Here is an 18,154-nt window from a genome sequence, read left to right on the forward strand (position 1 = left end):
ATAATTGTCTCTCTATTTTGAGGCTGTGTCCTCTGGTCCTGGACACCCCCACCACAGGAAACACCCTCTCCACATTGACTTTACTTAGGCCAGAAGCTCCCAACATTTTTATGCCATAGACCCTTGCCATTAACCAAGGGGTCTACAGACCCCTGATCTAGGCCTTTCAGAATTTGATAGGATTCAATGAGATCCTTCGTCATTCTTCTAAATTCCAGTGAGTGCAGGCCCAAAGCCATCAAACACTCCTCATAAGATAACCCTTTCATTCCCAAAATCATTCTCCTTAACTTCCCTTGAACCCTCTCCAATGTCAGCACATCCTTTCACATAAGCACCCAAATCTGCTCACAGTACTCCCAAGTGAGGCCTCACCAGTGCCTTATAAGACCTCAGCATTATATCCTTGCTTTTATATTCTAATCTTCTAAAAATAAATGCTAACATTCATTTGGGGGGGTTATATGGGAGACAGGGTTTGAGGGTCGGCACAACATTGTGGGCCGAAGGGCCTGTAATGTGCTGTACTATTCTATGTTCTATGTTTAACATTGCATTTGCCTTCCTCACCATCAACTCAAGCTGCATGTTAACCTTTAGGGAATCCTGCACGAGGACTCCTAAGTCCCTTTGCACCTTGGATTTTTACATTTTCTTCTTATTTATGAAAAAGTCTATGCTTTTATTTCGTCCACCACAGTGCATGATCATAAATTCCCGACAGTGTTTTCCATATGCCACTTCTTTGCTCATTCTCCTAATTTGTCTAAGTCCTTCTGTAGCCTCCCTGCTTCCTCGACTACTTGGCCTTCCACCTATCTTTGTATTGTCTGCAAATTTGGCCACAAAGCCATCAATTCCATTATCCAAATCATTGACATATAATGTAAAACGAAACGGTCCCAACACCGAACCCTGCGGAACACCATGAGTTCCTGTCCTGGAAGGTATCAGATGGGTTTGAACACACACCTGAAGCCTTACGGTCCACCATTACAGAACTCTGTGCTTTATACAGTTGAATACCCAGCTTCCCTTAGAGGATTAGAACCCATGTCCCTAAATAAACAATTTACCACTTTGGATTCCCACATAATGTAATCACTATCCTGTCCGCATGTGAAAGTGGAATCAAACAAAACGTTCTATCCTCATGTCACTGATCTATGGAGTCAGCTTCCTCCACATCCTTGGAGTCGTAGGAAATTACAGCACAGAAACAGGCCCTTCAGCCCATCTAATTCATGCCAGACCATTTAAATTGCCTACTCCCATCGAGCTGCACCTGGACCATAGCCCTCCATACATGTACCGATCCAAGCTTCCCTTAAGTGTTAAAATCGAGCTCGCATCCATCACTTGTGCCGGCAGCTCATTCCGTACTCTCACCACCCTCTGAGTGAAGAAGTCTCCCCTCATATTCCCCTTAAACTTGGCTCACCTTAGAGAAGGGAGTCTTCATCTTCTAAAAGTTGATAATAAGCATATCCTCTCCAAGTTCATGGCCCTGACTAACCACATAACGAGATCGCCAGAGTGCTTGCTCTAGTAAGCCAAAACTTGCTTACAGATTGTTCAGTCATTGGAGGGGTTGAGCGCTATACATCAAAGCAACCTTAGCATCATTATCAGAGTCTTACTTTCATTCTTCGCAGGTAGTCCATGTTCCCACCTTCACAAGCAATAAAAATCAGCTCAAGTCTAGAATTTTATTTCTGTTTAGAGACACAACACGATAACAGGCCAGTCCAGCCCAATGAGCCTGTGTCACCCAACTACACCCACATGGCCAGTTTACCTACGAACCCGTGCATCTTTGGAAAGTGGGAGGAAACCTATGTGGTCATAGAGAGAACTCCTTAAAGACAGCGGTGGAATTGAATTGACTTACATCCTTCATATACATGAGGAGTAAAAATCTTTGCTTTACGGTTCCATCTAAATGTGCAATGTGCAATTTATAGTAATTTGTAATAAATGGTATGTACAACAGGACAGTCAATGTAACATAGAAATACAATTATGTACTTTAATAATAAATTTACTTCAACTTTGAAATCAACATTCCTGACTCTATGACCATCACTTGTTGCAAACATCCATCTTGTCCACTAACCCATTTAGGGAAGGAAGTTGCTACCATCATCATTATGTGCCATGTCATACCACAAGGGCAATCATGGTCTTTCCATGAACATGATGGTTTTTAACAAATTTTTCTACAGAAGTAGTTCACCATTGCCTTCTTCCAGGCAGTGTTTTTACAAGACGGGTGACCCCCCTTCCCCCCCCCCCCCCACCCCCGAGCCATTATCAATAATCTTCAGAGATTGTCTGCCTGGCATCAGTGGTTGCATAACCAGGACTTGTGATATACAGCAGTTATTCATGCAACCATCCATCACCTGCAGCTATGGCATCACATGACCCTGATTGAAGGTTAGGGGTGGTGCTAAGCGGGTGCTACACCTTGTCAAAGGTGACCTGCATGCTGGTGAGCACCTTACACCTCCTTATCTCCAACCCGCTACCTTCACCTATCCTATAATGGACTCCAGACCCATAGCTATGGGATTGACACTGAACGGCCAAAAACGAGAACGCAAGTATATAGGAGCAGAAGTAGGCCACTCTGCCCCTCTAGGCCATCCCACTGCTCAATATGAATTTAACTGAACCAGTCCAGTCTCAACACCCCTTCTCTGCCAGTTCCCCATAGCCCTCCATTTCCTCAGCTGGTCAGTCCGTCTAAGGTGACAAGAGGCTGAGTGGACAACGTCCTGTTGTTTTACATGGAGTTAATGTTGTTTTCCAGGTAATAGAGAAAGCAGGGCCCTATCAGTCCATTATCCTCCCCCAGTTTGGAGGTTACTGGATAGAAGGAATCGAGACTGTCACCACGCCAACGTCATCGGAGAGCAGCTTCTGCGAGGAGGATGCGGTAGAGAATCTAAGCCCCAGCACATATGGTTACAAACTGGAATGTAACAGCACAGCCAGAGTCTACAGAAAGCACTTCCTTAACCAGGTAAGTAGCCCCAGAAGTGACTGAAACTTACGACGAATATAACTACCACAAGTAAGAACACTGTGTGCAAATTTGATACGGTGGTTAAGAAGGCAATTGGTGTGTTGACCTTCACTGATAGGGGGACTGAGTTGAAGAACCATGAGATAATGTTGCCTCTTCATTGGAAGAATGTGAAAGCTTTAGAGAAGGTGGAGAGGAAATTTATCAGAATGCTAAATGAGAAAATCTGCAGATGCTGGAAATCTGAGCAACACACACAAGATGCTGGAGGGACTCAGCAGGCCAGGCAGCATCTATGGGAAAAAAAGTACAGTCAACATTTTGATCCAAAGGGTCCTGCCAAAGGGTTTCTGCCTGAAATGTCAACTGTACTTTTTTTCCATAGATGCTGCCTGGCCTGCTGAGTTCCTCCAGCATTTTGTGTGTGTTTATCAGAGGGCATGTCTTATAAAAAAAGTTTGTGTGATCTAGGGCTTTTCTCTTTGGAGCAAAGGAGGATGAGAGGTGACTTGATAGAGGTGTGTAAGATGATGAGAGGCACAGGTAGAGTGAACAGCCAGTACCCTTTTCCCAGAGTGGCAGTGGCTAACATGAGTGGGTATAATTTTAAGATTGGAGGGAAGTATAGGGGGGAATGTTGGAGGTAGGCTATTTACAGAGTAATGGGTGTGAATGTGCTGATATATTAGGGACACTTAAGAGACTCTTGGATAGGGATGTGGATGAAAGAAAAAAGGAAGGCTATGTGGGAGGGCAGGGTTAGATTGAACTCGGAGTATGTTAAAGGGTCAGCACAATATTGTGGGCCAAAGGGCCTGTACCCTGTTGTAGTGTTCTATGCTTTGTGTAAGACCAGCCAGTTTTTTTTTTATACTCAACTCTTCAAATCTTTGAACAGAAACTTGCTGAATTTCCAGAAGCAATTCAAAGAGGTATAGTCAAATGAAATTTAACACTCAAGAGACATATAAGCAGATGTGCAAAGATGGTCAAAGAACAAAACTAGTTCCTGGTTTAAATGACCCTAAATGCCCCTGGTGTGTAGGTGAGTGGTAGAAACTGGATGGTGTTGCTGGGGATGCGGGGAGAATAAACTGAGATGAGTGAACGGGGGCTTGAGGGTTGATGTGGGTCAAAGGACCTGTTTCCATGATTCATAATCCCATCTCCTTTACAAAAACCCTGAACGACTACTTCCTTCTTTTTTAGGATCATTTGAATTTTTACACCACGTGCAGTGTTCACGGAAACCTGGTAGTTTCTGTGAAATACGAAGATAATGATGGGCAAGAATATCTGCAGATAATCCTCAGGTAACTGACATAAAGTGCATGAAGCTCCACGACCGGGCATCTTTCTTCCTTTAAGCAGCACCTTCTCCTATCTGTTGCTTGAAGTGAACTATGTGTAGAGCTTGAATTTCCAGATTCAAGTTTAGGCTTTTTCAGCAACATCATGGTGAGCGTTTGTCAAAATTGGCGATCTTAAGTTACTACAAAAAATGTTGCCCAAAGAGGTGACTAAACAGGCACGAATGGTATCAAACTAAATCACAAATGGTAACAATCACAATCAAGCTTTACTATAATAATTTCTATAACCCTTTTCATGCAGTAACAAACACCTTTTGATCCATTTCTGCCCTTGGTTTAACCCTATTGACCTTATTCACAACCCACGGACCAGCACACCCCACTAACAAGTAGGATTGTTGATAGTTTACACTCAGTGGCTACTGTACTAGGTACAGAAATGGAACCTGGTGTGGTCTTCTGCTGCTGTGGCCCATCCACTTCAAAGCTCAACATCTTGAGCATTTAGAGACGCTGTTCTGCACAACGCTGTTGTGTCACGTGGTTATTTTGGTTTACTGTCGCCCTCCTGTCAGCTTGAACCAGTCTGACCATTCTCCTCTGACCTCTCTCATTAACACGGTGTTTTCACCCACAGAGCTGCCGCTCACTGGATGGTTTTTGTTTGTCACACCATTCTCTGTAAACTCTAGAGACTGTTGAACATCTCAAGAGTTTCTGAGATACCCAAACCACCCCATCTGACACCAGTAATCATTCCACGATCAAAGTCCCTTAGATCACATTTCTTCCCCATTCAGATGTTCAGTCCAAACAACAGAACCTCTTGACCATGCCTGCATGCTTTTATGTATTGAGTTGCCCCCACATGATTGGCTGATTAAATTAATGAGCAGATGTACAGATGTACCTAATAAAGTGGCCACTGAGTGTTCAGAAAGCCTTGAAAGATGTGCAGTTTGCATGGTTAATTGGTAGTGCAGTGTATTATCCGCGAAAAAAATAATTTTTGGTAGGCTGGCTGATGTGATTATATCAGTTCAAACTAAAATAATGAAGTCCCGGTTATGCTGGCTATGAAATGTGCCAAGTGAACTACTCCCCTCTTGTCTAGACTCGTATGGCTGTACGAATGAGTTTCTGCAGCTTTAAAGCTACTTATTTTGTCGGGTGCGGAAAGGGCTCCCTGAGATAGATTAGAGGTCAGTCATTATGGATAATGGAGGTTTGTAGATTGAGGGTCACTCACTGATTTTTAAACCCATGGAACCAGTAAGAAATGGCAATCCCCCTTTCCCCTTTACATTCTTGAGAGCAGATTTTGAAATGTAAGGGAAACATGCTTCTTTACATGTTGAACTCATTAATAAGTCATATTGTTCTTGTAAATGTCATTCTTTCTCTCTCAAGTGCTACATTTTTTAAAGATCTGAACTGCCATAGCAGAATATAATTGCTAACTTACTGCAGGTGCCTGTGCTTCAAGAGCAGTTTATGAAATGTCCCTAAATGGGAGTGTGCAACTTTACACCATTTAATGATCCTTCAAGGTATGACTGATCAGTAACAATTCTCAGTCAACCTTGGAATCAGAATCAGGTTTAATATCACAGGCAATGTTTAATATCAGCTATAATGTATACTGTATCTATAAAAATAGTTAAATAAGTAGGAAATAAAAAGTAGTGAGGTGGTGTTCGTGGGTTCAATATTCATTCAGAAATCGGATGGCAGAGCAGAAGAAGTTGTTCCTGAAAGAGGAATTTCTTTAGCCAGAGGGTGGTGAGTTTGTGGAATTCATTGCCACAGACGGCTGTGGAGGTCAAGTCGTTGGGTATAGTTAAAGTAAAGGTTCATAGGTTCTTGATTAGTAAGAGTGTCAAAAGTTATGGGGAGAAGGTAGGAGAATGCGATTGAGAGTGATAATAAATCAGTCATGATGGAGTAGCAGATCAGACGATGGGCTGAATGGTGTGATTCTGCCCCAGTGTCTAATAGCCTAACTTACAATGACTAATTCTTACAGAACCATAGGAAATCCTTTGAGTTTCAACATTTTAGCAGTTGGTCACCATTTAGCTTGGTTCAGGATTAAATAGGAGACTTGTTCCCTGATCCCAGAGGAAAAATAAACCTTATTATCACAAAGAGATCTCCATTAGTTAAATGGCAAGCAGTGATTTGGGTGATGCCACATGAGCTCAAAACCTGAGCGTTAAAAAGCTTCTGTTGCAAAAATACAGAGAGATTAGTTTTATTTCTCACATGTGTATTAGAATGTAGAGTGAAATGCGTTGTTTGCTGGAAGCAGCATATAAATGTCACCACGTTTCTGGCGCCAACATAGCATGCCCACAACTTGCTAACGCTAACCCGTACGTCTTGTGGATGCGCAAGGAAACCGGGGCACCCAGGAGAAACCCAAGTGGTCACGGGGAGAACGTACAAACTCCTGACAGAAGGCAACAGGGATTGAACCCCAAACTTAGAGCTGGCGGTGTAAAGCGTTAACTGCCACGCGGCCAGAAATATTTACTCCTGAAGAACAGCACATCCCTGAAACTAAAAGATTTGCATTTTTACAGTATATTTCACAATTGCTCAAAGAGCATTGCAGTCATAGAAATGTTGTCACACTTAAATTAAGTTTTTTTTTCCTTTACATTTCAGACTCTACTGTTTCTGGTCTCTGAAATGTAGGGAGGAAGGATTTGGTCCACAGGTTTAAGTCGCCAATGAACTTCAATCCGCAAGCGTCTATTATCATAAGACCATAAGATATAGGAGTAAATGTAGGCCATTTGGCCCATCGAGTCTGCTCTGCCATTCAATCATGGGCTGATCTAATTCTTCCAGTCAACTCCACTTTCTTCCCATACCCTGGCTAATCAAGAGCCTATCTTTTTTTTGTCCATAATAATTAATCTCAGAAAGTATCTTCCACGCCCATTAGAATGGATTGTCTCTTAAATTGTCCCCAGTGTCCTGGTCAGCAACACCGATAAAGTTCACCTGGTCATGCCCACATTGTCTATGTGGGAGCTTGCTTCGTGCAACTTGACTGCTGCTTTCTCTTTGCCCAATAATAGTAAATTACTCAAGAGAGGAGCACAGACAGCTGAACCAGCCATTCAGTATTTTGGTTTAAATCAATAAAAAAGTGCACACAGAGATTTACAGTACTGTGCAAAAATCTTGGGTATGTATATATATATATATATACCTAGCCTGGTGTCTAAGACCTTTGCACTGTACTGCACCTGGAAAATATATTTTTTTACCTGTAGAAATGGTAATGTAGAGTACAAACTCCAGCAGTCAAATTGCACCAAGCAATGTGGGCATGACCAGGTAAACTTTATCAGCATTGTTGGGAGGATAAATATTGGCTTTGACACTGGAGATAATTCCTCTGTTCTTGGAACTAACACTTGGATGTGTCACATCTGGCTGAGAGAGCACACAGGATCTTTGTTTAATATCTCATATGAAAACTGACACCTCCCAAAACACAAGAAGGAAACGTAAAGGCAGATTCTTGTGCTCAATCTACAATGAAATGGTGAATGTCAGAATCGGAATCAGGTGTACCATCACTGAAATCTGTCATGAAATGTGTTGTATTGCAGCAGTAGAGTCAAATACATGTTTAAAAAACTAAATTGCAATAAGAAATGTGTATATATTATAAAAACAAATTAAATAAGTAGTGCAAAAATAGAGCAAGCTAGTGAGGTGCTGTTATGGATTGGTTCATTGTCGCTTCAGAAATCTGATGGAAGAAGGGTAGAAGTTGTTCCTAAAACATGGAGTGTGCGTCGTCAGGCTCCTTTTCCTCCTCTTTAATGGCGGTGCATAAAACAGAGCACGTCCTGGGTGATGGTGTCCTTAACGATGAACGCCACTTACTTGAGTGAAGCACATCCGACTCTGATATGGGAGTGCAACAACCATGTACTTATGTTAGTAAGACTAAAGAACTGATTGAGGACTCCAGGGGAGGTAAGACGAGGGAGCACACACCAGTCGTCCTAGAGGAATCAGAGTGAAAAGAGTGAGCAGTTTCAAGTTCCTGGGCGTCAATATCTCTGAGGATCTAACCTGGACCCAACATATTGATGCAGCTACAAAGAAGGTATGACAGTGGCTGTATTTCATTAAGAGTTTGAGACAATTTGATGTGTCTCCAAAAACAGTACATTACTATGGAGAGCATTCTAACTGGCTGGATCATTATCTGGTATGGGGAGAGGGGTCCACTGCACAGGATTGAGGTAAGCTGCAGTGAGTTGTAAACTGAGTCATCTGCAACATGAGCACTAGCCTCCGTGGTATCCAGGTCATCTTCAAGGAGCGATGCCTCAAAATGGTGGCGTCCATCATTAAGGACCCCCATCATCCGGGTCATGCCTCGTTCTCATTGCTGCCATCAGGAAGGAGGTACCGAAGCCTGAAGACACACACTCAACGATTCAGGAACAGCTTCCTCCTCTCTGCCTTCTGATGTCTGAATGGACATTGAACCCGTGAACACTACTTAACTACTTTTTTATTTCTATTTTTGCACTTTTTTTTAACTTTAACTATTATATATATATATATATATATATATAGAGAGAGAGAGAGAGAGAGAGAGAGAGAGAGAGAGTAATTCACAGTTTTTTTTTCTCTATTGTTATGTTTTGCATTGTACTGCTGCTGCAAAGTTAACAAATTTCTTGGCATATGTCGGAGATATTAAACCTGGTTCTAATTCTAGATCTGATCTCATGAATGCTAAAGGAGAGATTTGATAGCCAGAATGAGCTGGCATGCCATTCCAACTTTATCTGCATATGTTTCATAAAGGTATCAAATAGAAAATGTATTTAACTCTTACCAAGAATGAGTTAGTGTTAAAGCACTAAATTTGTGTTGATTTCCTACACTACTGTTTGTAAATGCTCATCATATTTTTAAAAATTTTAGCCATACAAAACTCGTATTCTTGTTTACATAGATCCAAGTCCAAAACAATTTATGAGCGACTTCCTCTGACTGGAGTTCCACAACTTCCGAGTATTCCAATCCTTGCAAAGGTAAGGAAATTGACAAAACCGTAACATTTTCGGTGCTGTTTGCTTGCCACCATTACATGCTCCTCAGACTATATTGACAGCCATTCATCAGGGTGGTGATGATTGACATGGGTTGGAACATCTCCCAGCTTCTCAAGGTACGAGCACCACATTGGGCCCAATGCAGTCACATTTGCAGGCGGTTCCATCGAGAACAGTGCTAGCTTGTGAGACAGCACGCTGTGGACACTGTGGTGCAGGGGTACAGTGTGCATCTGATCTCTTGTTCCAGCTTGGACTTCCCTTCCACATCCAGGAACGTTCCATAATGTATTGAGTTGATAGGTGCTCACACTTCACATCTGTCCTGCATAGTTTATAGATTAGTTGTCATTCAACCATATACAAGTACAGCCAAACAGAGCAACGTTACTCCGGGGCCAAGGTGCAACACATATTGTCAACAGTCACACACAGCACAAGGCACATATGAGATATCAGTAAAATACAGTCACACACAAAAAAATGCATAGCCCGGTCTTTCTAATGGAATCACAGACATCCATCCAAAAGGCAGTCAAAAAACTGCAGATGATGAAAATCTGAGATAAGAACAGGGAATACTAGATACACTTAGCCAGTCAACCAGCAAATGTGGAAAGGGTACTCCGGATCGGGGATCTTTCATTCTGACAAAGAGTCTTCAACTGAAGCTTTAGCTGTTTCTTCGGTCACAAATGCTGTCGGACCTGCTGAGTGTTTGCATTATTTTCTCGTTTATTGAAAGATTTTGTTTAATTGAATTGTATTTTGAGCTTTTGTATGCTCTCGATTATTTATTTTCAACAATATCCAGTTTGAAACAAATGGCAGAATTCCCTTCCTAGTAGAAGAATCAAGTTTCGTAAGTCTAGGGCAGGTGTAATCTTGATCAGACATGATCTTAATAAATGGTGGAGTTGTCTTGATGGCTAATCCCTTGTCCCTATCCCTCTGGTAGGCTACCATGGGTGAATCTGATGAATGTTAATATTCTTTTATGGTCACTATTACTGAGACCGGCATTTTATTCCAGATTTTCCATCTCCTGTTTTTAGTTCTTGTGCTATACATTAATAAACACAAAAGATCCCGCAGATTTTGTAACACACAAAATTGACCCCAGATCGCTGGCACTGTTATAGAATTATGCTAACCGCTATGCTACCATGTCACCACCTATATGGTCAGTAGATGCCATGCCAATGCAATAGAAGTATTGTGGAAATGATGAGGGTGAACCCCCAACTAATGGGTCATAAATTAATCTCCACAACAAACTCATCCATTACAACACACAAAGTGCCAGAGGATCTCAGCAGGTCAGGCAGCATCTGTGGAGGGGAATGAACAGTCGACGTTTCAGCTCAAGATCCTTCACTGGGACCAATTCATTCTGCTCTGTAACATGGTTGAAATGATATAAACAGTGCCCAGGTCTCACAATGAAAAGTGGTGGATCTTGCAATATTCTAATAAATCACTGTCTCTCCCTCAGCTCCTATGTGATGATGTGACCTGCACTAAATTCTCTCCTGTACTTTATCCCAAGGTAAGAGTGAGTGAAGTCCAGCTGTCATTATATCATGTAAAGTAGCCTTTCCAACTCACGTCTAGTTGACATCAGTTGTTACCTTATAACGTCTAATGTATGTATTACAGAACGGCTAACAGGCTGATCGTAACCTAAAAGCATATAAGCATTGAGCTGATCTCAATGCAGATAAAATGTAGAACATTGAACAGTTCACTGCAGGATACGAGCCTTTTGGCCCAGAGTCCCTGTGCCGACCATGACGTCATGTGCTCTATATCCTTTCATTCCCAACTTATTTATGTTTCTGTCTACAAAATTCCTCTAACAAGTATCCAACTCAAACTCACTCCAATTGTGGATTAATTTAGTAAAATAATGGCGTTCTTGGACTTTCATTTTGAGGGCTGCCTCCCCAACTTCCCAGCTCTCCAACTGGAAGACATGGCTAAACCAAAAAAGACAAACTGAGTAACAAATTATATATTAAAATCAAATACAGAACCATAGCAATGCAAGTACAGAACTATGAAACTGTGTATTAGTTCCTAATGGTCATTGACTGAGGAATACATCCAGTGTACACAGCCATGTTCTATTGATTGACTGTAAGTGAACAAAATCAGCACAGACACCTAGTGTAGATATGGACTGCCTTCATACAATGCTATCGATGATTGCATTCTCCAAGTCTTCATTTTCATTGGAACATTCAAGATGATTGCCGATGCCTTCAAATTCTTCATAGTTTCTAACTTGTTGAAGTAGTGAAATTGTTTAATTTTCACTCCGGCTGTTTCTAGCATCTCCAAGTCTGAATGCTTGAAATTGCAGTGAGCAAAACAGCTCTGACTTCTCTTGCTGCTCATCTCTCGCCAACTATCAGTGACAAAAATCACTGCTTTTTGAACACAAACACAGGCAGCTGATGTTATTTTAAAAAAATTATTTGCTGTAAGCATTGTCTAGTGTCTAATGGCCACATCGACTGTCGCTAATGAGAAACTGTTTGGCAAGTTTCCTGTCTCAATTAAGCAGCATAGTGTCCCAAATAAATGAAGGGAATCCCAGTTATTTTGTTGATTGGTTTATGTTCTTATGAGTTGTCCCAAGTGACTGCCCCAATTAACCAGAATCCACTGTATTTAAAAATACTTCTTGGGGATGTGGATGTAAGAAAAAATGGAGGGCTATAGGCTGTGTATACCTTGCCGTGGTTCACAGGCTTGCATACCTCAGTGACACAGAGAGCTATGTTGGCTGGTATCAGGACTTTAGCTCTTGGTAGGATCACCCATGCCAAACAGGTCAAAGGGTAGAGACTAGACTAATACTGGTGCATCCAGTCCTCCAGGTTCAGGGGTTCAGTCAGGGTTTAACAACAAATTGCTATGCAATGAAGATCCCTTCTACATCTGAGTGTGATGATATTCCTGAGTCTCCGCCAGAAACTTGCATGACTGACAGTGGTGAAAACCGAGAGGAAGCTACTGACATGATGAAGGAAGTCCTGAATACCACCAGAGATGGAGGACCTTCATTGCTGCCCCAAACATCAGCGGTGAAATGGAAAGTAATAAAAGGATATGCTGTGTATGAAGGAAGGGGTACATTGAATATAGAGTATGTCATATGGGTTGGCACAACATTGTGGACCAAATGGCCAGTGCTATAATGTACTGATTTATCCTCCATGTAATAACTTTGCAAAGGGTTGTCTGCTGATCTGCTTCATTTTCTCAAAGGCATCTCAGCTAATCGTCGCATATGATGAACATGAGATCAACGACAAATTCAAGTTTGGTGTGATTTATCAGAAGGCCAGACAGGTGAGTAATGGATGTTCAACAACAAGATTCTACCCTGAATCATATTTCCATCTATCAACATCATTTTGCACAGTGCCTCTGATCACAATGTGGCACTTCTACTTGGTGGCACTCTACAATATTAATATGACCTTGATGATAGATTTACCAGAGGAGAACCAAGATAACATCCACATCACTCACTTGTACAGTGATAGACTCCTGCACATGCAAGTAATGGCAGCTTCCAGCTATCTCATTTATTAAGGCGTTCCCTATATATTAATCTCAATCCATTGAGATTGGGTTGAGTTGTTCTCTGATCTTGGCAATTTACTTGCAAACAGTTCGTCACCGTGCGAGGAGACACCGTCAGTGCGCTGTCGATTGGGGCATGTCCTGCAAATGCTTGGCCTTTATATACTTTTCAATCAGCTGATTGGATGTTTTCGGAAACTGAATTGCGATGCCAGGAGGAAATCTGGTCGCTGATTGGCTGCGTGGCAAAGAGTATATCGGAGCATTCACAGGGCACGCCGCGGTCAACAGCGCACTAACAATGCCTCCTTGCACGGCGATGAAACATTTACAAGTAAATTGCCAAGATCAGAGAACAACTTAACCACCCAAACTACACATCTTCCAAATTGTGCCTCTCCTTTCAACAATGGCATGTGGCCCATTTTAAACAGGTTTATGGGCTTGTACACTGGTCACATGAAGAAATTTTCACAGAAGCTTTTGATGCTTAGTTAAGGAATTGCAAGTGCCAGTGCTAAAATATGAAGAAAGGCTAATTATATGTTTACTCTGTACAACCTCACAGTGTTCCAGAGTCTTTCACACCCATTGCAATACTTTTAAAGAGATTAGCTTTATTTGTTGTTTATACACGAAAACATACAGTGGAATTGGTCATTTTGTGTCAAATCAAATCAGCAAGGATTGTTCTGGGCAGCCCCCAAGATTTGCCACATTTCCGGGGCCAGTGTTGCAGGCCCACAACTCACTAACCCTAAAGGTATGCCTTTCAGAATGTGGGAGTAAACCAGAGCACCCAGAGGAAACTTGCACCGTGACAGGGAGAACACACAATCTCGTTACAGATTGTGGCAAGAATTGAACCCACGATCTTGCATTTGACACTGTAAAGCAATCTGCTAACAGCTAAGCATAGTCAGAAGCATAGTCGCTGTTTTAATACATTGACATTGGAGCAGAGTTTGGTCATTTGGCCCATCACATCTGTTCTACCATTCTATCATAGATGATATTATCCCTTTCAATCCATTTTCCTGCCTTAACTTCTGTCACCATACTTATCAAGAACCTATCAATCTCCGCTTTAAATATACCCAATTATTTGGCCTTCACAGCCATCTGTGGCAATGAATTCCACAAATTCACCACGTGCCAGCTAAAGGAATTCCTCCTCATCTGTTTTCAAGGAACGTCTTTGTATTCTGAGGCTTTGTATGCTAGACTCCCCCACTATAGGAAACATCCTCTCCACATCCACCCTGTCTAGGCCTAGGGTTCCCAACCTGGGATCTACAGACCCCTAGCTTAATGGTATTGGTCCATGGCTTAAAAAAGGTTGAGAATCCCTGATCTAGACCTTTTTAATATTCAATAGGTTTCCATGAGATCCCCCTTATTCTAAACTCCTGCCAGTACATCCCAGAGCCCAATTTCTTGGGTAAATGTAAGAGATCGTGAGATGCCATTTCCAAGAACAACAGAAGAGTTGCCACCCCCAGAACCTGAAATAAAATCAGGAAATGATGGAAAATGAAACAAGAGTCAATATTTCAGGTCAAAGCCCCATCATCAGAATATTGGGTTATATCTTGGCCCTCAACTAACCTGAACATGATTTGGTCATTATAGTTTACTCTGCCCAATTTGGCTGGCTACTTTACAATAATGATTACATCTCAGAATTACTCTATTGTTCTCTTAACAATACTTTGGGATAATGTAGAAGCATATTAGAAATGCAGCTCATTATTAATAAATAAGACAGAGTTAAGACAGTGGAGCAACTACTGGTTTCCCTTGATAATATCTGTTATGTGCCAATGTCCTAGCCACCTGTAACCTGGATTCCCTGCTGCAACAGTTAGTGCTCCAGCGACCCAGGTTCAAACCCAATTTCCAGTGCTGTCCACGTGGAGCTTTCCTCCTACATCCAAGTGATGGGCCAACTGGCCACTTAAATTACCCCCATTGTAGGTGGGTGATGGGAGAATGAGGGGAGTTGACTGGTATGTCAGGGAGATTACAGGGAAATGGGGCAGATGAGAGAGCTCTGAAAGCTGGCAGAGATTCAAAAGGCTGAATTGCCTTCAATGTCATAAGAAAGTATGAAAAAATATTTAAATGTTTAATAGAGAAAGTCAAAATCAAAGTTGAGTTTATTGTCATATACACAACTACATATATGCACAGGTGCAATGAGAAACATACTTGTGGTAGCATCACAGACACGTCATAGTAAATATACTACATTCACAAGAAAAAACATAAATATTTTTTCAAAGAAAAATGCAATTAGAACAAGAAAAAAGCAAATGTAACCCCCTCACCATGGCTTGAAATAAACCAGGCTCGTTAGCTAACCGGCACTTAATTGCATGGCCACCTTCAACAAGCAACACACATCTAGGGTTGGCATGATTTGGGTTCAACCAAACAGGAAAGCTGGAACGTTTCAGTGAGGGAACGCAAATTGCAGTGAATGCTGTGTAAATACTGCCCCATGCAAAATTATTGGTTGCCAGGGAATAACAGACCTTGCACCAGCATAAAATTAAAGTGGAAGTATATTTACAGATATTTCAATTTTAACTAACAGTTAACAGAAAAAGCAAAGAAAAAGGGCCCATTGCAGGTAAACCAGTCTAAAGTGCACATGAACATTGGAGCTCTTTTCTGAAGTAATTGGGTGTATCACTTTACTCACGGTGCTGAACCCACGTCACCAGCCATAGTTCGAACTTCCCTTGAAGAACGTTACGAACAAACTAGGCAACTCTGAAGTATTGGCACTTCCTCCTCGGAACCATTCATCTACACAAAGCTCTCCTTGCAATTGGGTCTCCCCATCAGGCAGGATTCTCCAAGTGTCTTCCCTGGTTCTCTTCTCCACACCTCCTTCTCTTCCTACATCCCCCAACAAAAAAGTCCCAAAATCAGATCACTGTCCTTCAGAAATCTGATCCCACTCAGCTCTCTCGAATGTTCCATGACATCCCGCTGGACAGAATGTTACAGAACGTTACCAAGACAAAGCCAATTTGCTGTCACAATATTCCTAAGCTGAGCAAACAGCTCAGTATCTTAGCAAAAACCACAACACCAATCTGAAGCTTAACAGAAAGCACTGCATTTTGCAGAAAGGTTGTGGAAATAAAATGCCCCACAGCGTAGCTGTAGGAATACAATAAAACATGTTCTTAACCAGGAAATTACTCAAATAAAAAGGAATAGAAGAATATGTTCTTGAGGTTAATTGGGGCTTCACTGGAGTAAAAACAAATCAGCATGTATCAGATGGGCTGAATGGTTCTTTTGCTGCCCTGTACTAGGTCACTGCACTGGTCCTGCTATCCCTGTTTTCAGAGTGCCTGGAATATATTTCACATTTAGATGACTTGCTAATTTTTTCATTTGTCCAGTCACAGCTGGTTGAAAATACTTGAAACAACCAGCACTCCATTGTGTTTTATTCTGAATTACTAACACACTTTATTTCTGCCTTTCAGACGACAGAAGCAGAACTCTTTGGGAACAATGAGGAAAGCCCAGAATTTAAAGAATTTCTTAATTTGCTGGGAGACATTGTGGTGCTCCAGGATTTCAAAGGGTGAGTGAAATAAGGATACAGTTAATATGGGAGGAAGCAACTTAACCTCACCTTTCAACTTCCTCCACTTAAATTGGTAAATCAGTTTATTACTTTCACATGTACCAAGGTACAGTGAAAAACTTTCTCCTTCTGGTAAATAAATTTCCTGCTTCTTCCTCTATTCCCCACTCTGACCTCTTCTCACCTGCCTATCACTTCCCCCAAGTCCTCTCCTCCTTCCCTTAGTCCTATGGTCCACTCTCCTCTATCAGCTTCCTCCTTCTCCAGCCCATGACCTTTCCCACAAACCTGGCTTCACCTATCACCTTCCAGCTAGCCTCCATTCCCCCCCCCCCCAACCTTTTCATTTTGGCATCTTCCCCCTTCCTTCTCAGTCCTGAAGAAGGGTCTCGGCCCGAAACATCAAATATTTATTCATTTCCATAGATGCTGCCTGACCTGCTGTGTTTCTCCAACATTTTCTGTGAGTTGTGTTTGATTTCCAGCATCTTCAGACTTTCTTGTGTCAGTGAAAAATCTTTGCTCTCCATACTGATCAGTGCAGTGAGGCAGTACAAGGGGAAAAGCAATAGCAGAGTGCAGAAAAACAAGAGTTACAATTGCCGAGAAAGTGCAGTGCAGATAGACAATAAAATGCAAGGGTTTTGATGAGGTAGGTTATGAGGCCAAGAGTTCATCTTATGGTTCGAGGAGACTGTTTAGTAATCTTAGAAAAATGAGGCAGAAGCTGACTTGAGCCTGGTAGTACATGTTCTCATGATTAGATAAAGATTCGCTTTATTCGTCACCTGTACATCAAAACATCGAAGCTTACAGTGAAATAAGTCATTTGCGTCAGTGACAATGATGATTCTGTGGAATTTATTGCCACAGGTAACTGTGGAGGCCAAGTCTTTATGTGTCTCTTGGCAGAGGTTGATAGATTCTTGATTAGTCAGGGCAGGAAGCGATACGGAAAGAAGACAGGGAGATTAGCCATGATGAAATGGTGGAGCAGACTCAATGGGCCAAATGGCCTAATTCTGCTCCTACATCTTATGGTCTTATAACACAGTCCGAGGATAGTGTTGGACAGCCTACAAGTGTCGCCGTGCTTCTGGCGCCAACATAGCTTACCCACATCTCACTAATCCCAATCCATACATTGTTGGAATGTCGGAGGAAACCAGAGCACCTGGAGGAAACCTACAGGGTTATGGGGAGAACGTACAAATTCCTTACAGCAGAGGGAATTGAACCCCAATAATGGGTGCTGCAAAATTCTTCACCAACCGCTGTGCTACAGTGCGGACCCAAGCAGATGCAAACTTTTGTATCTTCACCCCAGTGGAACGGGTAAGAAGACCAAATGTCCAAGGTGGGTAGGGATCCTTCATTATTTTCTGGCATTTCATTCCCATTCTCCGTCCACCGATCTCACCCCATTCCTCATCCCTTAAATCCAATGATCAAACGTCTACTTTGAATGCAACCAAAGACTGGGCATCCACTTTGCTGGTGT

The 18,154-nt window shown here is 42.0% G+C and overlaps 1 protein-coding gene across 11 annotated transcripts in view; it reads left to right on the top strand.

Moving 5' to 3' along the window:
• LOC140731666 (rap1 GTPase-activating protein 2-like) overlaps positions 1 to 18,154 on the top strand; it is a 492,373-nt gene that overhangs the window by 428,464 nt on the left and 45,755 nt on the right. For all 11 annotated transcript variants that reach the window (XM_073053304.1, XM_073053305.1, XM_073053306.1 and 8 more), the window contains 6 exons: positions 2,816 to 3,028; positions 4,241 to 4,344; positions 9,344 to 9,422; positions 10,939 to 10,992; positions 12,720 to 12,803; positions 16,550 to 16,650. In XM_073053304.1, coding sequence (XP_072909405.1) covers positions 2,816 to 3,028; positions 4,241 to 4,344; positions 9,344 to 9,422; positions 10,939 to 10,992; positions 12,720 to 12,803; positions 16,550 to 16,650 — 635 coding nt within the window. The remainder of the gene's footprint in view (positions 1 to 2,815; positions 3,029 to 4,240; positions 4,345 to 9,343; positions 9,423 to 10,938; positions 10,993 to 12,719; positions 12,804 to 16,549; positions 16,651 to 18,154) is intronic.

The sequence above is a fragment of the Hemitrygon akajei genome, chromosome 8 (genome assembly GCF_048418815.1).
Source record: "Hemitrygon akajei chromosome 8, sHemAka1.3, whole genome shotgun sequence".
Lineage (NCBI taxonomy): Eukaryota > Metazoa > Chordata > Chondrichthyes > Myliobatiformes > Dasyatidae > Hemitrygon > Hemitrygon akajei.